General features: G+C 41.6%; 6 gene segments (V, D, J or C); 2 read left to right on the top strand and 4 right to left on the bottom strand.

Annotated features, from left to right (window-relative positions):
• Positions 1–709: 709 nt before the first annotated feature.
• Positions 710–1,272, bottom strand: LOC121619165. The segment is given in 2 exon segments: positions 710–1,106; positions 1,214–1,272. Coding segments are annotated over 2 exon segments (375 nt in total).
• Positions 1,273–1,788: 516 nt separating this feature from the next.
• On the top strand, positions 1,789–3,546 carry LOC121619224. The segment is given in 2 exon segments: positions 1,789–1,842; positions 3,052–3,546. A coding segment is annotated over 1 exon segment (264 nt).
• A 475-nt stretch (positions 3,547–4,021) lies between these two features.
• LOC121619184 lies at positions 4,022–5,062 on the bottom strand. The segment is given in 2 exon segments: positions 4,022–4,797; positions 5,014–5,062. Coding segments are annotated over 2 exon segments (357 nt in total).
• Positions 5,063–12,902: 7,840 nt separating this feature from the next.
• On the bottom strand, positions 12,903–13,497 carry LOC121619178. The segment is given in 2 exon segments: positions 12,903–13,334; positions 13,442–13,497. Coding segments are annotated over 2 exon segments (375 nt in total).
• A 519-nt stretch (positions 13,498–14,016) lies between these two features.
• On the top strand, positions 14,017–15,405 carry LOC121619223. The segment is given in 2 exon segments: positions 14,017–14,070; positions 14,908–15,405. A coding segment is annotated over 1 exon segment (264 nt).
• Positions 15,406–16,325: 920 nt separating this feature from the next.
• On the bottom strand, positions 16,326–16,899 carry LOC121619198. The segment is given in 2 exon segments: positions 16,326–16,634; positions 16,851–16,899. Coding segments are annotated over 2 exon segments (357 nt in total).
• Between the last annotated feature and the right edge of the window lie 5,829 nt (positions 16,900–22,728).

Genomic DNA, 22,728 nt, shown 5'->3' with positions numbered 1-22,728 from the left:
CGATTGTTGTCTACAGACGGGAAACTAATGAGATTGTGTTGTTTGATTTCAGGGACAATCAGATTTGATGGTATTGAAAATGTGCTCACATGCTGGAAATACAGATGCTTGTACCGATCTATGCAGCTGAGGGAAGAATGAAAAATGCCAACAGAGGACATAAGGACATCAATGTCTTGTAAACGTTGTGTTAAAGGTCCAGTGTGAAGGATGTTGTGATCTAATGATGATGTTTCAGATTGCAACCAGCTGAATACCTCTTGTCTCACCCTTTCATTTGCAAGCGTGTATGAATTCTGACGGTGGCTGTGAAACTTGGGACAAACATTAAAGGTGCTGTCTCGAGCCAGTGTCTGTTTTGTCCATTCTGGGCCACTGTAGAAATGTGGCTGTGCAAGATAGCGGTTTTCATGGAAGAGGACCCGCTCCCTCTGGAGATATAAAGAGCTCAATATAAGACAACAAAAACATAATTATTCTTATTTCAGGTGATTGTACACAAATTTAAAGAGAATTATTAATGTTAAATTTCATTTCTGCCAGTTGATTCACATAAATCGTCACGTCTGCTCCTTCAATTAAACTCAATGTATTATCACAGAAAGAGACGATGAAGTGTGGAATATATTTAACATGTGTGTGTGTGTGTGTGTGTGTGTGTGTGTGTGTGTGTGTGTGTGTGTCCTCAGTGAAGTGTATCAGTCTCTGTTGTAGCTTCCAGCTGCAGCAGTCAGTTCAGTTTCTGTTCAGTCTGACTGAGGGAGGTTTTTGTACGACTCTTTTTCACTGTGTGAACAACCACTGACTGTTGATAACATGAAAACTCTGACAGTAGTAAACTGCTGCATCTTCAGTCTGGACTCCACTGATGGTCAGAGTGAAGTCAGTGTTTGATCCACTGCCTGTAAAACGATCTGGAATCCCTGATGCTCGGCTGTTGGCAACGTAAATGAGTAGTTTAGGAGTTTCTCCATCTTTCTGTTGGTACCAGTGTAAATAGCTCCCACCATAAACCTCTGGACTGGTCTTACAGTTGATGGTGACGGACTCTCCCAGAGCAGACCTCACTGCTCCAGGCTGAGTCACTGTGATCTGGCCTCTGGACTCTGAGGATACAGACACACAAACAAAAAGCAGCGTCACGGTTTTGTCGGCTTCATTTCAGACAGACGGACGTTCATAGAGGAGAGGACTCTGATCCTCTGGACTTTACCTGTGAAGCAGCAGCAGAGGAGAGTCCAGATGAGGACGCCGATCAGAGTCATGTTTTTGATGAGGAGGATTTCTGTGGCTTCTGTTGTCATGAAGGACAGCTGTCAGTCATCCAGTGTTCAACCCTCAGGACTATAAACTCTCCCAGAGCACTGGAGCATGGTGCTGCTGATGCAAAGTGGCTCTCTATGGAAATGCTCTGACTGACTCCAACAGGGACTTGGATTAGTCTGATGATGCTGCTGATCAGTGGATCAATCACTTTATCAGAGCATTGATAAACAGTCAGTGATCATTTTAATGTTGATTTGGTTTGAGGACTCTGGATTCATTTTCTTTCACAATGTTTTGTTTTAATTTAATGCGAGAACAAATTAAATGTGACTTTTAGACAGACGTAAAAATAAAAACATAAAAATGTGATGAATTGTGATCAGTCGTGTCACAGTTTGATCAATATAAGATGAAATAGTTCATTCTTTCAACAGCTGGAAGTGTTCATGTTGAGTTTGTTGTGTTCACAGTCAGAGAGCCGTGTCTCTCTGCAGTGAGAGGTTTTTGTACGACGACTCAGTCAGTTTGTATCACTGTGGTGGACTTTTGGTGGAGGAACCAGACTGGACGTTGGAAGTAAGTTCAGTTTTTGATGGATTTTATTCGATTGTCAGCAAATTTTTCTTGTCTGTAAATAAATTTTGTTTAGAAATCTAAATTTGTGATTTTCCATCTTCACTTCTATTTTCTCTCAGTTGCAGTTTTAAGTGCAGTTTTGTGTTTGAAATGAAATCATGACTGTAAATAATATAATGACTCGGTGCAGAGGAGAAGTCTCGTATTTAAATCTTTAGATGAAAGTGGAAACTTGAGTTCTTGTAGTTTAAGTTTTGTCAGACAAAGTCAGAGAGCCGTGTCTCTCTGCAGTGAGAGGTTTTTGTACGACGACTCAGTCAGTTTGTATCACTGTGGTGGACTTTTGGTGGAGGAACCAGACTGGACGTTGGAAGTAAGTTTCTGCTCAAATATTAAATATTGTTTCATCAGTAAATGTTTGAATTCATGTGTCTGAACATTTGCAGTAACTTGAACTTTTGATCGGACGGATCAAAATCACTTTAAAGACTCAGTTTTATTGTCCGTTTCTGCTGTTTAACCTTGAAGCTGAACTCAAAGCAGCTTCACTCAACTTCTCTTGAAACGTTTCGTTTCATTTGTGAAATGTGAACCGTTTGAAGTGTCGGAACGATGAAACCACAACACTCGTACTTTTCACACGTGTGTAAATTTGCTCTTTGATTCTCATTTTAAAGCGTTTTGAATTTGAGTAAAAATCATTTTGAACGAAGATGAAAATGTTCAAAATGCCTTTAAATCTCTGATCTGCTCAAACGGCTCAAAATGTCTTTTGAAATAATGTTGACAGCTCTCTGATGGTCCTGGCTTATTTTTGGCTGATAATATCGTTGGATCTCATCAACTTCTGAGAGTTTCCACAGTAAATGTTTTTGTATAAATGTATCAGGACTCTGAATGAAATCACAGACGACTGAAAATATCTTCAAACTGTATTTTCTTGTTTTCTTCAAAAAGTCTAAAAGAGGTTTTTGTGTTTTAAAATGTCAATCAGATTGTTTTATTTCTCGTGCAGTTTGATATATTTCAGGTCATATGAGGACTCTTTCTGTGCTGATGTGCATGAGAGGTTTCTTAAAGGGAAGTGAAACAATGTGTGAGTGAGTGACTGGTGGAGCAGAAAAACCACCTGACAGAAACTCTCACACAGTAAAGGTGTTCAGGTGTCTGGTGTTTGATTGACAGCCGTGTGGTCCCCGTGTCTCCTAGGTGACGTCCGTCCCACCCTGACGGTGCTGCCCCCCTCCAGTGAGGAGCTGCGGCAGGGGAAGGCCACGCTCATGTGTCTGGCCAACAAGGGCTTCCCCTCAGACTGGACTCTGTCCTGGAAGGTGGACGGCAGCAGCAGCAGCAGCAGCAGCAGCTGGGAGGAGAGCAGGAGCCCCGGGGTGCTGCAGAGGGACGGCCACTACAGCTGGAGCAGCACCCTGAGGCTCCCTGCAGACCAGTGGGGGAAGGTGGGCTCTGTGACCTGCGAGGCCACCCAGGGCTCCCAGACTCCTCTCTCAGAGACGCTGAGGAGAGACCAGTGTTCCCAGTCCTGACCTGCCTCACTGAGACTCTGCTACTGGTTTTACTCTGCTACTGCTCTCACTCTGCACTCTGTCTCTGTCTGTTATTTGACAAATAGAAATATTCACTAGATTGTTGCAACGTTTCAATATTATTTCAGTGTTTGCAGAAAATAAAGACGTGTTCTTCAAATCACTTGTTTGAATATTTATTATCCTCAAAGTGTTTTCATAAATGTTCTTTTAATAGTTGCAGTGATGCTATTTAACCAAAAACATTTTAAAACATGTATTTTTTCCTTGATGACTTTATAAATTATGTTTCACATCACATCATGTGTTTCCATATACACTGATTATCAAAGAGTTAATAAACTCAGACAAAAGTCCTCATCATTTTTGATTCGTGCAAATCAGTGATGGTGAGGACTGTCATGCTGTTGTTGCTTTGGGTTTATCTAAAGAACATGCACTGTCCTTCAAGTCAAACTATAAAAGCATGAAAAACATTTTCTAAAGAAGAATTGTATCATCTGCATAAAGAGAAACCAAATTCTTGTGAACTCAAATTTATCCCTGAAACTCTTCACATCCTGCTTCTGCTGAAGATCCACAAACACAAAGACAAATGAAAGATGGAAAAAGATGAAAGTGTTCCTTAAATACATACTTCATAAATTATTTTGGTCTAAATCATAAAATACAAATTTGTTGGACAAAAAAATGAAAACAATTAAATATGTTATAGATGTGATTAGTATTTTTACAACATGAATGAAATATTACTGAGATGACATTTTATCATCCAGAAAATTAATATTTTAGTTTCTATGAAAAATGGAAAGAAATAAAATTAATATCTACAAATTGATTGTCCACATGTCATCATACTCCAGTGAATGACCTGATCAAAGTGAAGTATTACTTCAACAGTATCATCAGTATCAAACCTTGTTTGTATGAAAACATTAAAAGTATAACTTTTTGTTATGTACAGTATATTTAGTGTTCAAATATTCAAAGGAAATTATAAATAATTGTTTATTTTTAGTAAAGCCTTTAGTTTTAGTTTGAGTGCAGCTGTTGATTCAGATCAGTTCCTCTCCAGCTGAGGGAGGTTTTTGTACGACGTTGTATCACTGTGTGAACGGGAAGCTGTTACTCTGCTGACAGTAGTAAACTCCTGAATCTTCAGCCTGAACTCCACTGATGGTCAGAGTGTAGTCAGTCCCAGATCCACTTCCACTGAAACGACCTGGAACTCCAGACTGACGGCTTGTAGCATAATAAATCAGGAGTTTAGGAGCTTCTCCAGGTTTCTGAAGGTACCAGTGGAGATTGCTGTAAACACCTGAACTGGTTTTACATCTGATGGAGACAGTCTGTCCTGGAACAACAGACTGAGATTCAGGAGACTGAGTCAGGGTGATTTGTCCTGATGAACCTGTAAAACATGAAAAACAGGAGAAGGGTTATTGAGACAAATCCAGCTTGGAGGAAGATGATCACCATCAGAACAGAAGAGCATCATTTCTTTAACATGGAGAATAGATGGAAGAAGGTCAATGCTGCTTGTTTCAGTGTTTCTCCATCACAGCAGAACATGATTGTGGTGAAGCTGGTTGCATCCTGAAGCCAAGTTTTCAGAAGAGAGTCTCACCCTGAACCAGGAGCCCCAGGGTGGCCAGCAGTAGAACCAGTGAGCTCATGATGGTGCTGCCGATGTGTGAGTGGCTCTGAAAGGCCTGGACAGCCACTGATCAACACTGGCCTCTTAACGGCTGGGAGCAGAGAGGCAGGACACATATGCAAACACACAGAGTCAGTGAACTGTAGCTGTCCTCAACATGTCATGATGTTTCCTCCTCACTGCTGGAACAACTGACTATTCAAATCATCCCCATGTAGAATTAAAGAGACTCAGGTTGCTGTACAGTAACTGCAAAGTCATCTCAAAAACAACACTTTCCTTTTATCTACTGAGCCATTTAATAGTCTCATTGTGATAAACGTCTGTTTTACAAGAGGGATCTGGCTGAGAAGCCAGCTTGAAAATAGTCTTATTAGTGGCACGAGGCAGGGCAAGAGAGCATAGCGAGCATAGCTCGAGCCACTATTGTTGTCCCGCGTGTTTTCTACCCATTTCGACCATTTAGTCATTTTTCTAAAGAATATCTGGACATAAAACACACATACGTCTGGCCCAGACTTGTCTGCATCTCACAGTGTAATCGTTTTTTTGATAGCAGCTACGGTTTTGTCACAATCACAAGTTGTTTAGAAGAAACCGACAGCGAAAAAGTGGCTGTTTAGGAACAGGTAAGAAGTGGGAGAGATGACTTCCGGCCGGAACATCGTAGAGATGGCAGCTCGGTAAAGAGGCTCCCGAGAGAACCGGAGAAATTACAGAAATACTCCCATTTAGCTGAGTGAAATAACACTATGAAAAGCGTAGAGAGGGGGTAAGACGGTTAACATAGCCCCAACTATTATATAACATTCTGGAGAGGAAAAGACGAGAAGTTATACAGCAACAAAAGCTACAGCTAACGCTACGTTGTGATACGCTAGCGGTTAAGTGTGGAAGTAATGGCTAGCCTAGAAATATTACTACAAGAACTGAGAGGGTTTCGTCAGGAGAACAAAGAACAGCTGATAACTATCAAGGAGGAAATTAAGAAAGTGAACGAAAGAATTAATGAAGTCGAGGAGCGGCTGGAGAAAACTGAGGAAAGAACGCAAAACACGGAGGAAGTGATAGCGGAGCTGCTAAAATTGCACGTGAAGCTGGAGGATAAGCTAGTAGACCTGGAGAGCCGGTCTCGGTGAGAGAATGTCAGGATCTATGGTGTTCCGGAGGGGTCTGAGAAGGACTCGGACTCGATGATTGCATTTGTGGAAACTTTGCTGAGAGAGGGGCTCGGACTGGATGACGACGGGGAAGACCTGCAGATAGAGAGAGCGCATCGGGCGCTGGGACCGCAGCCGCTGGAGGGCGCACCGCCACGCTCAATAGTGGTGAGGTTTTTGAGCTTTAAAAGGAAAGAGTCCGTACTTCGCAAAGCTTGGCAACAAAACTGATAATTCTGGATCATGACTACCCACCAGCCATCCACAGAAAGCGCAGAGAGTATATGGAGGTTCGGAGGGTCCTGAAAGAGAATGGGGTCCTGTTTCAGAGCCTCTTTCCAGCAAGGCTGCGAGTGCGATACCAAGAAGGGTCCAGAACCTACGACTCCATGGAGGAAGCGACTGAGGATTTGGCCAAAAAAGGGTACAAGGTAAAAGTCATCAGATCACCAGATTCCCTGAAGGAGCAGATTGAGCGGCTGTCCTGGAGCAGGAAGGAGGGGAAATCAAAGAAAGGCACCTCCAGCTCTGCAAGAGGAGAAATCTACAAAGAGAAGCTCCGGGCATTCAGGAGAACATCACCTCCAGCTACTTAAGATCAGAAAGATTCATCGTTTCTACTCCTGGGTTATGCCATCTCAGAATTAAGTCTGCAGAGGGCTGTGTTAAGGACGATGGTGTTATAAAAAGGTTTGTCTGGGTTTACTCTTAACTGGGCTGCTGACATTTGGAAGGGCCCTCCCTTATAGACTTAGGAGGACTTTCTCTTTTGGGGCTGTCTTCAAGAAGCTCAACAGGGTCTAATTAGCAGACCCCAGCTTTGGAAGCCTTACTTGTTCTGTTAGTTATGGTTCTTGTAAGTATGTATGTTCTTGTTTTATCTGTTAACATTTTGTTAGTTCCAGTGGGCTGGAGGGGGCTCTCCAATGTTATTAGTGAAATGGAGGATAAAATTACATAGATGGAGCAGACACAAATAAAGGTTGTTTCATTTAATATAAATGGCATGCATAACCCGATAAAGAGATGGAAAGTTCTGTCAAAACTAAAGAAAGATAAGATTCAAATAGCAATGTTGCAGGAATCCCACCTAGATGATTCTGAACATGCTAAGTTGAATAGGATGGGGTTTAAATCTGTGTATTTTTCTTCACATGACTCGGGGAGGCGAAGAGGGGTGGCGATTTTAATATCGAGTGCTTTGCATTATGAACATATTGCAGAACATAAAGACAAGGAAGGTAGATTTGTTTTAATTACAGGGAAAATTGATGGTGTCCTGATAAGTCACATTAATGTCTATGCTCCACCGGGTAGCGACTGGTCCTTTTATAAACTTATATTTGAATTAGCAGTAACAAAAAGTCAAGGGATAATGATATGTGCCGGGGATTTCAATATTAGATTAAATCCAAAATTAGATTCATCAAATGGAAAATCTAACACAAAAAATATTAATAAAAGAATCAGAAATATGATAGATGAAATTGGAATAGTGGACGTATGGAGAGATAAATATCCAACTAGTCGAGACTACACACACTACTCCCCTCCCTATAATGTTTACTCACGGATAGATTATTTTTTCATGTTTAAGAAGGATGTCCATAGAATAAGAAGTTGTGAAATCGGCCCAAGCTCCCTCTCAGACCATAGCCCAATCTATATATCTGTTCTTCTGACCAAGAAAAGTAGATCCACTCTCTGGAGGCTAAATACAAACTTATTAAACAGTACAATTATTAAAGAAAGTATGAAAATAGAAATCAAAAGGTACTTGGATGAGAACGACAATGGAGAGGTGGGACCGACAATACTCTGGGATGCTCTGAAGTCGGTGATCAGAGGGAAACTGATAGCCATTTCCTCCAATGAAAAGAAAATCAGACAACAAAAACAAAAGAGATTGGAGGAGGAATCAAAGAAACTTCAAAAAGAACATTCCAAAACCCTTCAGGAGGCAACAAAAACTAAAATCAAGATAATAAAAGGAGAATTAGATGACTTAAACACACAAGACATACAAAAGAAACTTCTCTTTTTAAAACAGAAACATTATGAAGCAGGTGGGAAATCTCTGAAGATTTTAGCATTTAAACCAAGAAGACAACAAGCAGATAGAACTATTTATAAAATACGAAATACACATACAAATAATGTGGAAACAGGATTGGAAAATATTCATAAATGTTTCAAAGAATATTATCAAAACATATATTCCCAACCCAATTTGAGCAGTGAACACCAGATAGACACCTTTCTTTCCTACCTGTCTCTCCCTACGGTCACAAGTGAACAGAATGAACAATTAATATCAAAGATAACTGAAGAAGAGTTGAGATCGGTTATTGGAAAATTAAAAGGAGGCAAGTCCCCGGGAACGGATGGTTTTACCTCTGAATGGTATAAAGAAATGCAAGATCAGTTAGTCCCTACTTTAGAAACAGCGTTAAACTGTGTACTGGAAAAGAAAATTATCCCCCCTTCATGGAGAGATGCAATTATTTCAGTAATTCCTAAAGAGGGGAAAGACAAATTGAATTGTGGTAATTACCGTCCGGTGAGTGTGTTAAATATCGATTATAAATTATTTACAGCCATACTTTCACAGAGACTTGAAATTTTACCAGCGATAATACATAAGGACCAAACAGGTTTCATCAGACAGAGACAGACTCAGGACAACATCAGAAAAACGTTGCATATTTTAAATCATGTAGTACGACAAAAAATGGAGACCCTTGTACTGAGTCTAGATGCTGAAAAGGCGTTTGACTCAGTTAGATGGTCCTTTCTATATAAGGTGTTGTCTAAATTTGGATTCCACCAGACCCTAATTGATGTAATTGCTGCATTGTACAACAAACCATTGGCTAGGATAAAAATTAATGGAGATCTATCAGACTCATTTAGGTTGGAAAGAGGCACAAGGCAGGGCTGCTGTATTTCGCCGCTCCTCTTCGCCCTTTTTATAGAACCACTTAGTCAGCGGATAAGGCAGAGGCCCGACATAATAGGAGTTCCAATGGCATCGGGTGAACAAAAGCTGTCCTTGTTTGCGGACGATTTACTTTTAACTATAACAAACCCTACTCAAACCTTACCTAAATTTATGGAGTTGATTGAGACATATGGTTCACTGTCAGGGTACAAGATTAACATTAATAAGACTCAGGTCCTAACACTGAACTACAGTCCACCGAACAGAAATAGGAATTTGTACAGATGGAAATGGGATGCAGATTCCATTAAATATTTAGGTATCATACTAACCAAAGAACTTTCCAGGAATTTTGATGCCAATTATGGGCCCCTAACCTCTAGGTTAAAATCAGACATACAGAGATGGAGGGTGATTCCATTTTTAAATTTATATTCCAGATCAAAATCAGTTAGGATGAATGTTCTCCCACGCTTGCTGTATTTATTTCAATGTCTTCCAATCCATGTACCAGAAAAGCAATTTGTAGAGTGGGATAGATTAATGTCACAATACATCTGGCAAGGTAAAAGGGCCAGAATAAGGTACAGAACGCTGCAGTTGAAGAAGGCGAAAGGTGGACTAGGTCTTCCCAATCTACAGGCCTATTACCTTGCAGCTCAACTAAGACCGTTAGTATGTCTATGCTCTCCATCATACAATGCAGGATGGAAAGATATAGAAGGTACATCAGTGGAAGGAATACCTCTAATATCTGTGTTAATGGATAAAGAAGTACAAGAAAAGTTGATGATACCACAGGACTCAATGTTACGCACAATGTTAGACTGTTGGAAAAAGAAAATTTGTCAATTGTGGTGCGCCTTTGACTCAGCCTTTAAGCCAAATAAAAATGATGGGAGATTTAAAAGATGGATCTTGAAAGGATTAACCACCTATTATATATTTACCCAGAGGGGGGTGTTTCAGAGTTTTCAGGAACTTCAGAGGTCTAATGGGCTGGAAAAGGACGATTTCTACAGATACCTACAGGTTAGAACCTATTTTAATCAGAATATACAGAAAACTTGGGATTCAGCAGAACCAGGATTTTTTAATGTGTTTCTGTCCTTGTTAAAGTCAGGCTCATGCACTAAAGTTGTTTCCAGGCTATATAATGGTATTCTACTATCTAAACAGGGTGACACAAGCCATATTAGAAATAAATGGGAAAAAGAAGGAAATTTACTTATTTCAACTGAAAGCTGGGAAAAGATCTGCAAATTACAATGGACGATCTCAAGTTCCAACACATGGAGGGAATTTTGTTGGAAGAACATTGTTCGATTTTTTGTGACTCCTGCCCAGAAAAAACATCATGGTAGTGGAGGCACCTGCTGGAGACTCTGTGGGACAAATAATGCAAATCACTACCATATTTTCTGGGACTGTCCAGTGATCAAATCATTCTGGGAGCAGCTGAGTGAACATATCAATAATATTTTTACGAAAAAAATCCCTTGTAAGTTTGAAGCTCTGTACTTAGGAGACATTTCAGTTGATAACTGGACCCGGAAAGATAACAAACTGCTGTTAATGCTTTTGGCTGCAGGCAAAAAGACGATCACTAGAAACTGGTTAAAGCCCGAAGCACCTACAATTGAAGAATGGATCAATATTGTACAGGATATTTACACATTGGAGAAATTGACATTCACCCTCAAAGGTCAAAGGGAATCTTTTTTCAAGATCTGGTCAAAATGGACAGAATATATAAAACCTGTAATCTCTGTGAATTGAATTTGATTGTCATATGAAAGGTTGTCATGCCATACATTCCTGATTTGGTTTGTGTTAATATACACACTTTAATGTGTTTTTTTTTCTACTTCTTTTTCTGATGTGAATGATTGGAGGGGTTCCCCCACTCCCGCCCACATGTTATATTTGTTCTTTGTTATTAAAAAAATCTGGATTAGCATTTAACGATCCTGCATCCACAACGCTGATGTGGACATTAAATTGTATCGAGAAGTGAAGTTCTGTACCATCTGCTTTTCCAAATAAAAAATTTAATAAAAAAAAAAAAAAAGTGGGAGAGATAGAGAGGTATTATCAGCAGGTGGGGCAGAAGTTACACACGCACACACATACACATTCAGACACATATATACCAGACACATCTCCATGTAGGAACTGGAGGACCCCGAGGCGTTCCCAGGCCAGCCAAGTGACATAGTCCCTCCAGCGTGTGGCCTCTTCCCAGTGGGGCATGCCCGGAACACCCTCCCAGGAAGGCATCCAGGAGGCATCCGGTAAAGATGCCCGAGCCACCTCAGCTGGCTCCTCTCGACGTGGAGGAGCGGCGGCTCTACTCTGAGCTCCTCCCGAGTGACAGAGCTCCTCACCCTATCTCTAAGGGAGTGCCCCACCACCTTGCGGAGGAAACTCATTTCAGCCGCTTGTATCCGAGATCTCGTTCTTTCGGTCATGACCCAAAGTTCATGACCATAGGTGAGGGTAGGAACGTAGATTGACTAGTAAATCGAGCGCTTTGCTTTTCGGCTCAGCTCCTCGGCTCAGCTCCTTCTTCACCATGAAGGACCGGTACAACGACCGCATTACTGCAGCCGCCGCACCGCATTTGATTAAAGCATTAAAGCTTTAATTGAACTTAACTTTGTTAAAGGTCCAATGTGAAGGATTTTGTGGCCTCTAATGATGATGTTTCAGATTGCAACCAGCTGAATACCTCTTGCCTCACCCTTTCATTTGCAAGCGTGTGAAACTTGGGACAAATGTTAAAGGTGCTGTCTAGTGCCAGTGTCTGTTTTGTCCATTCTGGGCCACTGTAGAAATGTGGCTGTGCAACACAGCGGTTTTCATGGAAGAGGATCCGCTCCATCTAGAGATATGAAGAGTTCATTCTCAGGTAACAAAAACACAACAAATCTTGTTTTCAGGTGATGATCCTTTTTTTTTTGTTTATTGTTTAGTATATTTTATTGCTTTAGTATATTTTCATTCTGTTACATTTTTAATTGCTTTTACGAATATTTTTATTGCATGTTGGTTTATTTAATTTTATTGTAGTTATCTTAATTTTATTCTTTCTAATCTTCTTATCTTTCTTACTATCTGTTCCTAACATGGGGGTTGCAATGAAAATTTCATTGACATGCTCAATGACAATCAAGAATCTAGAATCTTGAATCTTGAATTTATTTAAAAATAATTAATAACATTATATGGGGGGGCAGCCGTGGCCTATAGCTTGTGGAAGTGGCTTGTGATCGGAAGGTCGCTGGTTCGATTCCCCACCTCTCAGCCCCTGAAAATAAACAACAAAAATTCACACATGGCTCAAGGAGCCCCCCAATGACAAGAATGGGAAACTAACAAGGCAGACGACTGTAGTTGACACCCAAGGGTTGCACCCTACCCCGCCCTAATGGGGGATCGTTTGCCTTACAACAGAGTGATGCCATCCTCGGTTTTGGGGGTTGGCGTCACTCAGAGGATAAATACTTCAACCTAACACCATTTCATTGGACTAGAGCTGTCCTCTTTAGTCTGGTACGCATGAACTGATGAAGCCTGCTCGGATCAGAGGCGAAACGTCTTCTAAGACAAACTGACGAGGTCCAGTTGCGAACGATTGAATGCCATAAAGCTTACAATGACCTGGATGAATGAGAATATTCACAGGCACAAAGTGTGGAAGATCTTTAACAAAGTGTGTGTGTGTGTGTGTGTGTGTGTGTGTGTGTGTGTGTGTGTGTGTGTGTCCTCAGTGAAGTGTATCAGTCTCTGTTGTAGCTTCCAGCTGCAGCAGTCAGTTCAGTTTCTGTTCAGTCTGACTGAGGGAGGTTTTTGTACGACTCTTTTTCACTGTGTGAACAACCACTGACTGTTGATATAATGAAAACTCTGACAGTAGTAAACTGCTGCATCTTCAGTCTGGACTCCACTGATGGTCAGAGTGAAGTCAGTGTTTGATCCACTGCCTGTAAAATGATCTGGAATCCCTGATTCTCGAGTGTCAGCATAGTAAATGAGCAGTTTAGGAGCTTCTCCATCTTTCTTTTGGTACCAGTTCAAATAGTACCCATCATAAACCTCTGGACTGGTCTTACAGTTGATGGTGATGGAGCCTCCCAGAGCAGACCTCACTGCTCCAGGCTGAGTCACTGTGATCTGGCCTCTGGACTCTGAGGATACAGACACACAAACATAAAGCAGCGTCACGGTTTTGTCGGCTTCATTTCAGACAGACGGACGTTCATAGAGGAGAGGACTCTGATCCTCTGGACTTTACCTGTGAAGCAGCAGCAGAGGAGAGTCCAGATGAGGACGCCGATCAGAGTCATGTTTTTGATGAGGAGGATTTCTGTGGCTTCTGTTGTCATGAAGGACAGCTGTCAGTCATCCAGTGTTCAACCCTCAGGACTATAAACTCTCCCAGAGCACTGGAGCATGGTGCTGCTGATGCAAAGTGGCTCTCTATGGAAATGCTCTGACTCACTCCAACAGGGACTTGGATTAGTCTGATGATGCTGCTGATCAGTGGATCAATCACTTTATCAGAGCATTGATAAACACTCAGTGATCATTTTAATGTTGGTTTGGTTTGAGGACTCTGGATTCATTTTCTTTCACAATGTTTTGTTTTAATTTAATGCGAGAACAAATTAAATGTGACTTTTAGACAGACGTAAAAATAAAACCATAAAAATGTGATGAATTGTGATCAGTCGTGTCACAGTTTGATCAATATAAGATGAAATAGTTCATTCTTTCAACAGCTGGAAGTGTTCATGTTGAGTTTGTTGTGTTCACAGTCAGAGAGCCGTGTCTCTCTGCAGTGAGAGGTTTTTGTACGACGACTCAGTCAGTTTGTATCACTGTGGTGGACTTTTGGTGGAGGAACCAGACTGGACGTTGGAAGTAAGTTTCTGCTCAAATATTAAATATTGTTTCATCAGTAAATGTTTGAATTCATGTGTCTGAACATTTGCAGTAACTTGAACTTTTGATCGGACGGATCAAAATCACTTTAAAGACTCAGTTTTATCGTCCGTTTCTCCTGTTTAACCTTGAAGCTGAACTCAAAGCAGCTTCACTCAACTTCTCTTGAAACGTTTCATTTCATTTGTGAAATGTGAACCGTTTGAAGTGTCGGAACGATGAAACGACAACACTCGTACTTTTCACACGTGTGTAAATTTGCTCTTTGATTCTCATTTTAAAGCGTTTTGAATTTGAGTAAAAATCATTTTGAACGAAGATGAAAATGTTCAAAATGCCTTTAAATCTCTGATCTGCTCAAACGGCTCAAAATGTCTTTTTGAAATAATGTTGACAGCTCTCTGATGGTCCTGGCTTATTTTTGGCTGATAATATCGTTGGATCTCATCAACTTCTGAGAGTTTCCACAGTAAATGTTTTTGTATAAATGTATCAGGACTCTGAATGAAATCACAGACGACTGAAAATATCTTCAAACTGTATTTTCTTGTTTTCTTCAAAAAGTCTAAAAGAGGTTTTTGTGTTTTAAAATGTCAATCAGATTGTTTTATTTCTCGTGCAGTTTGATATATTTCAGGTCATATGAGGACTCTTTCTGTGCTGATGTGCATGAGAGGTTTCTTAAAGGGAAGTGAAACAATGTGTGAGTGAGTGACTGGTGGAGCAGAAAAACCACCTGACAGAAACTCTCACACAGTAAAGGTGTTCAGGTGTCTGGTGTTTGATTGACAGCCGTGTGGTCCCCGTGTCTCCTAGGTGACGTCCGTCCCACCCTGACGGTGCTGCCCCCCTCCAGTGAGGAGCTGCGGCAGGGGAAGGCCACGCTCATGTGTCTGGCCAACAAGGGCTTCCCCTCAGACTGGACTCTGTCCTGGAAGGTGGACGGCAGCAGCAGCAGCAGCAGCAGCAGCTGGGAGGAGAGCAGGAGCCCCGGGGTGCTGCAGAGGGACGGCCACTACAGCTGGAGCAGCACCCTGAGGCTCCCTGCAGACCAGTGGGGGAAGGTGGGCTCTGTGACCTGCGAGGCCACCCAGGGCTCCCAGACTCCTCTCTCAGAGACGCTGAGGAGAGACCAGTGTTCCCAGTCCTGACCTGCCTCACTGAGACTCTGCTACTGGTTTTACTCTGCTACTGCTCTCACTCTGCACTCTGTCTCTGTCTGTTATCTGACAAATAGAAATATTCACTAGATTGTTGCAACGTTTCAATATTATTTCAGTGTTTGCAGAAAATAAAGACGTGTTCTTCAAATCACTTGTTTTAGTATTTATTATCTCCAAAGTGTTTTCAGAAATGTTCTTTTAATAGTTGCAGTGATGCTATTTAACCAAAAACATTTTAAAACATGTATTTTTTCCTTGATGACTTTATAAATTATGTTTCACATCACATCATGTGTTTCCATATACACTGATTATCAAAGAGTTAATAAACTCAGACAAAAGTCCTCATCATTTTTGATTCGTGCAAATCAGTGATGGTGAGGACTGTCATGCTGTTGTTGCTTTGGGTTTATCTAAAGAACATGCACTGTCCTTCAAGTCAAACTATAAAAGCATGAAAAACATTTTCTAAAGAAGAATTGTATCATCAGCGTAAAGAGAAACCAAATTCTTGTGAACTCAAATTTATCCCTGAAACTCTTCACATCCTGCTTCTGCTGAAGATCCACAAACACAAAGACAAATGAAAGATGGAAAAAGATGAAAGTGTTACTAAAATACATACTTCATAAATTATTTTGGTCTAAATCATAAAATACAAATTTGTTGGACAAAAAATGAAAACAATTAAATATGTTATAGATGTGATTAGTATTTTTACAACATGAATGAAATATTACTGAGATGACATTTTATCATCCAGTAAATTAATATTTTAGTTTCTATGAAAAATGGAAAGAAATAAAATTAATATCTACAAATTGATTGTCCACATGTCATCATACTCCAGTGAATGACCTGATCAAAGTGAAGTATTACTTCAACAGTATCATCAGTATCAAACCTTGTTTGTATGAAAACATTAAAAGTATAACTTTTTGTTATGTACATTATATTTAATGTTCAAATATGAACTTTTTATTTTAGTAAAACCTTTAGTTTTAGTTTGAGTGCAGCTGTTGATTCAGATCAGTTCCTCTCCAGCTGAGGGAGGTTTTTGTACGACGTTGTATCACTGTGTGAACGGGAAGCTGTAACTCTGCTGACAGTAGTAAACTCCTGAATCTTCAGCCTGAACTCCACTGATGGTCAGAGTGAAGTCAGTCCCAGATCCACTTCCACTGAAACGACCTGGAACTCCAGATTGACGGCTTGTAGCAGAATTAATCAGGAGTTTAGGAGCTTCTCCAGGTTTCTGAAGGTACCAGTGGAGCCAGCTACTAACATCTGAACTGGTTTTGCATCTGATGGAGACAGTCTGTCCTGGAACAACAGACTGAGATTCAGGAGACTGAGTCAGGGTGATTTGTCCTGATGAACCTGGAAAACATGAAAAACAGGAGAAGGGTTATTGAGACAAATCCAGCTTGGAGGAAGATGATCACCATCAGAACAGAAGAGCATCATTTCTTTAACATGGAGAATAGATGGAAGAAGGTCAATGCTGCTTGTTTCAGTGTTTCTCCATCACAGCAGAACATGATTGTGGTGAAGCTGGTTGCATCCTGAAGCCAAGTTTTCAGAAGAGAGTCTCACCCTGAACCAGGAGCCCCAGGGTGGCCAGCAGTAGAACCAGTGAGCTCATGATGGTGCTGCCGGTGTGTGAGTGGCTCTGAAAGGCCTGGACAGCCACTGATCAACACTGGCCTCTTAACGGCTGGGAGCAGAGAGGCAGGACACATATGCAAACACACAGAGTCAGTGAACTGTAGCTGTCCTCAACATGTCATGATGTTTCCTCCTCACTGCTGGAACAACTGACTATTCAAATCATCCCCATGTAGAATTAAAGAGACTCAGGTTGCTGTACAGTAACTGCAAAGTTATCTAAAAAACAACACTTTCCTTTTATCTACTGAACCATTTAATAGTCTTATTGTGATCAAATCAAATCAAATCAAACTTTATTTATATAGCACTTTTCATCCATTTAAAATGCAACACAAAGTGCTTCACAAGATAAAAGAATACAACAACAGAGAGAATAAAAGCATAATATGACAGACAATATCCCGCTTCCAGATATATACACACGTGCGCTCACAAACACTCACACACACACTCACACACACACACACACACACACAGACACACACACACAGTGCTGAGACATGGCAGGGCACTGAGGAACCATGTGAGGAAACACCTATGGGAGCCATCCACACTGGGAAGGGTCACAGCCGGCGGCCACTGGGAGCGCCGCCACAGAGACCACCCAGACGCCGATGGACAGGGGCAGACTCCGCACTTAATGCAGAGCCACCCAAGTCCCTCGGGCCCAGGCGGCCTCCAAGCAACGGCCCCCGTGGGCAGACCGGGCATACACCCCAGTGTGGAGGCCCCCACATGAGGAAACACTGAAGCTAGAAATTACAAGACCAAAGAAAAAATAAATAAATAGATAAATAAGATAAATAATAAATAAATAGATAAATAACCAAATAAATTAAAAATAAAAGTAGGTATAATGCACAAAAATTAGAAGCTTTAAGAAAGTTACAAATGTAGAGGAAAAATAGACAAATAAATAACTAATAAATAGTAGGTTCTAAATAAAAGTAATAAGATTTTAAGATGTAATACTGATAAAGTGCATAACTAAGAACAGGTCATAAGAAATATAAGAAGTAAAAATAGCATAATAGAAGAATTCAAAGTTTAAAAGAGATCAGTTAAAAGCCAAACTAAAAAGGTGAGTCTTGAGCCTCCTTTTAAAAACATCAACAGTCTCTGCAGTCCTGATGCTCTCCGGCAGGCTGTTCCATAGTCGAGGGCCGTAATGGCTGAATGCAGCCCCCCCGTGGGTTTTTGTATTAACTCTAGGAATAATTAAAAGTCCAGTGCCGGAGGACCTCAGGACCCGCGAGGGTTGATATGATAAAAGCATGTCAGATAAATAAGTGGGCCCAAGACCATTAAGACATTTAAAAACTAACAAAAGAACCTTAAAATCGATCCTGAAACACACGGGGAGCCAATGCAGCGATTTTAAAATCGGTGTAATGTGAGCCCGCCCTCTGGTCTTCGTCAGCACGCGTGCGGCTGAGTTCTGTAATAGTTGCAGGTTAGAAATGGTCTTTTTAGGGAGGCCAGAGAGCAGGGCATTACAGTAGTCTAAACGACAGGAGATAAAGGCATGCATCAGCACCTCCGTGTTAGCTTGAGAGAGAGATGGGCGGACTCTGGCTATATTCTTAAGATGATAAAAACCTATTTTTGTTACATTTTTAATATGTGGAATAAAATTCAGCTCAGAGTCAAAAATGACGCCCAGGTTCTTTACACATTGAGTTGGTTTAAAATCCTGTAGTTTTGGTAAAAGTTTCTCTCTCTTGCCTTCAGTTTATGTGAGTCTGCGTTATACCTAATGTCATTTAAAATCTTTAAAAGGGCCGTCTCTGTACTGTGGTTCATCCTAAAACCAGATTGGTATTTCTCTAAAATATTGATACTATTTAAAAAATCATTTAATTGATTAAGAACCAGCTTTTCTAATATTTTACTTAAAAATGGTAAGTTGGACACAGGTCTGTAGTTATTAAAAATGTTGGGGTCTAGGTTACTCTTCTTCAGAAGGGGCTTCACCACTGATGTTTTTAAAGGCAGCGGGGAAGACACCCGTCGAGTAATTTACAATATTTAAAATCTGTTCCTCAAAGAAGCCATAAAATGTTTTTAAAAGTGATGTGGGAATTGGGTCTAAAAGGCAGGTTGTTGGGTTTACTTGGGAGAAAGCTCGACCAAGTGTCCTTGCGTCCACCAGGGCAAAACTCTCCAGTGTTGCCTCAGGTAAAAGTAATGGTACAGGTGTGTTAAAAAATAAATTCTGTTGGGGTAAAAGACTGGATCTGATATTATCGATTTTATTTCTGAAGTGGTCTGCAAAGTCCTCACAGAGGGCATCTGATGGGGGTTTGGAGGGTTTTTTAAAATTGCTATTAGTTAAACGATCGATGGTGGAGAACAGGAATTTGGTGTTGTTTTTATGGTCTGTGATGAGTCTTGAAAAATGAGAGATTCGTGCCAGTTTGACTGTGTTGTTGTAGATTTTCAGCTGTTCACGTAATATTTCATAGTGAATTGTCAGTTTGCTTTTTCTCCACCTCCTCTCTGCACTCCTGCAATTTCTTTTGAGTTTTCTGATTTCGTCGTTATTTCTCCACGGTGGTGTAGGTTTTGTTTTTATGGTTTTGGTTAAAAGTGGAGCGACAGAGTCCAGTGTTATTTTCAGTTTGCTGTTAAAATTGTCAACAATAAAATCACAAGAAGCAGGTAAAATTTCTGCAGGAGTGCTCTTGTTTTGTGTGTTTTCACATGCCGGATGATAGAATCCCCGATGATGATGGTAGTGGGATGAGGCCGGCTACCAGGACCAGGACCGTGGTCGGGCAGAGGCAGCCGGGAGGCCCGGCCGGGCCGCAGGTCCCCGGTGGCGGCAGCCGTAAAACCAGACCGGATGGAGGGCTCGCCGGATGGGTGTCTTCCGTTGGTGGTGGAGGCTGAGGGACCCGACCGAGCAGATGGCCCGCTGGTTGGAGGGGACGCCCGGGAGCTGGGTGGGCCGGCTGATGGAGGATTTGTCCGTGGTGTGAATGAGAGAGCCACAGCCTTACGGAGAGCAGAGGGGGCAGCAGCCGGTATGGGGCCCACTGTGTCGGCGCTGATGGTGGAGGGTGCAGACCGCCGGTGTCCGGCGCTGATGGTGGAGGGTGCAGACCGCCGATGTCCGGGGTTCCGCTGTGTGGATCCTGATAGTGGTCCTGAGAGTGGAGGGAACTCCTGCTCGTCCAGTACGGTGAATTTGTTGGAGAGACAGAGATCCTGGGCTGGAGGTGGGGAAGGTGTTTTCTGCAGTTTACCGGCATATTTTCCGCCGTGCTGAACCACCGTCCATGGTGCCGGCTGTCCCGGGGTGGAACACAGAAGAGTCTTGGGTCTGGCTCCCATTCTGGCCCATTGATCTCCATTCAGGGACTGGGCAGGATCGATCCACGGCACTGTAGCGTCCAGGTCTCCGCTAGCGCCGTCGCCGGTTGTTGCTACAGTGCTCAGACACTGCGCTAGCATGGTGTCAATTAGCCGCTCGTCCTCTCCGATTTGTTGTAGGAGAGAGACTCTTCCCTCCAGTTCAGCGACCTTCTTGTTGAGCTGAAGGCAGCCCTCACAAGAAGCAGATGGGGAGGTGAGTGGTGCCATCCCTCTTTTTTTTTTGGAAGTTTAGGAAGTTTTATTTGTTTATGTGTCTTCTCAAACTCCAACACTCTGCTGCCGTAAACGAGAACTGCCGTAAACGTCTGTTTTACAAGAGGGATCTGGCTGAGAAGCCAGCTTGAAAATAGTCTTATCAGTGGCACGAGGCAGCGCAAGAGAGCATAGCGAGCATAGCTTGATCCACTATTGTTATCCCGCGCGTTTTTTCTTCCCATTTTTCATCTTCTGCCAGAATTTCGGTGGGTAGTCCCGCAGCTTTGAGAAAACCTTCGCAAACTATATATCAAAACGTGCGGCTCGATCGGGAATGGTGTGCTACGACTTTTATAGCTATTTCGTCAATAATTCACAAAGCTATTCGCAAAAACTGCGAAGAATTTCCCATAAGAAATGATTGGGGAAATTTCCAAAAATTTCAGCCTTTTTCAATTGTCCGCTGCTTCGCCATACTTTCTCCTAGAGATTTCATTCAAACTTTAAAACGTAGATAATTTTGTCAGCTCGAAATGAATTTGGCACATTTTTTGATATCTCTTACGGTTTTCGAGCTATGACCATCTCAAGACCATAAAGTTTCTCAAAAAAATGCTCAGAATTTCTCCCCCTAGACTGGATGACCTCATCAGTTAGAGTGAAAGAGCCAGTGAGAAATCACCTGATTTTTTTTTCAAAATTTGCCGTAAAATCCAAATGGTGAATAGGAGACACATCATTTTTGGATCTTCTTGGAGACAAACCTTTCTTCTCTCATCAAAGTTCAATTTTAAAGGGTTAGCCCCCACCAAATTTAAATAAATAGGGATCTTGCACCAGCTGCCCTGCTCTGCTGCTCCATTTAAACCCATACAGTCTCCTGTTTTCTGAGTCGCAGCCTGCCGGAGTGTGTGTCTTTTTAAATCGACCATTTAGTTATTTTTTTAAAGAATATCTGGACATAAAACACACGTACATCTGGCCCAGACTTGTCCGCATCTCACAGTGTAATGGTTTTTTTGATAGCAGGTACGGTTTTGTCACAATCACAAGTTGTTCGGAAGAAACCAACAGTGAAAAAGTAGCTTTTCTAGGGGAGAATTGTCAACAGGTGCAACTGTCATTTACACACACATACCGGTCAATAACCCACGCACACACATCGGCAGGACAACCAGCGTGAGAATGATTAAATCCATTAAGATCAAAGTTGTCCTCTTAAACTCAGCTTCAGAAAGCGCTTTCCCAAAAAAGTTGAGACAGTAGTCACACAAACAGGGCTAACCAACAGCTAAAAAGTGATTAAAAACAAGCACGTCAAAACTGAACAGGAACAGGTAAAAAGTGGGAGAGATAGAGAGGTAATTATCAGCAGGTGGGGCAGAAGTTAAGGCTGCTTGTTCAAAATACTTGGGACAATTTGATGAATGTGTAGTTCAAGCAGACACACACACACAAACAGACGAAGACACACACATACGCAGTCACACACAACGACAGATACATACACACACACACACAGAGTCACACACAAATACAGTTAAATACACACAGACAGCCTCATATACATAGACAGACAAAACGCTGTTAGCTCTATTAGCACCATTGGCATTAGCATCGTTAGCTTTGCTAGCTCTATTAGAAATGTTAGCACCGTTAGCACTGGTAGCTCTGTTAGCATCAGCTCTGTTAGCTCTATTAGTGCCGTTAGCATTGGCTACATTAGTGTTAGGTCTGTTAGCTCCATTAGCATTAGCTCTGTTACCGCCGTTAGCGCTAGCGCCGTTAGCTCTGTTCGTAAAAGGAAACTGATGATCATAGAGATGGTTCATTTCCATTAAATTCACTCATGTTTATTGATTCAGTTAATAAGACCAGCAGCCCCCTCGTGCCACTGTCAAAATTTCGGCAGCGCCAGAATTGTCTAGTTCTACGATTACGATTGTTGTCCACAGATGGGAATCCAATGAGATTGTCATGTTTGATTTCAGTTACAATCAGATTTGATGGTATTGAAAATGTGCTCACATGCTGGAAATACAGATGCTTGTACCGATCTATGCAGCTGAGGGAAGAATGAAAAATGCCAACAGAGGACATAAGGACATCAATGTCTTGTAAACGTTGTGTAAAAGGTCCAGTGTGAAGGATGTTGTGGCATCTAATGATGATGTTTCAGATTGCAACCAGCTGAATACCTCTTGTCTCACCCTTTCATTTGCAAGCGTGT

This window comes from Chelmon rostratus, chromosome 16, assembly GCF_017976325.1.
Source record: "Chelmon rostratus isolate fCheRos1 chromosome 16, fCheRos1.pri, whole genome shotgun sequence".
Lineage (NCBI taxonomy): Eukaryota > Metazoa > Chordata > Actinopteri > Chaetodontiformes > Chaetodontidae > Chelmon > Chelmon rostratus.
The sequence above is the reverse complement of the archived record's forward strand: the minus strand, read 5'-3'. Positions and strand labels throughout refer to the sequence as shown.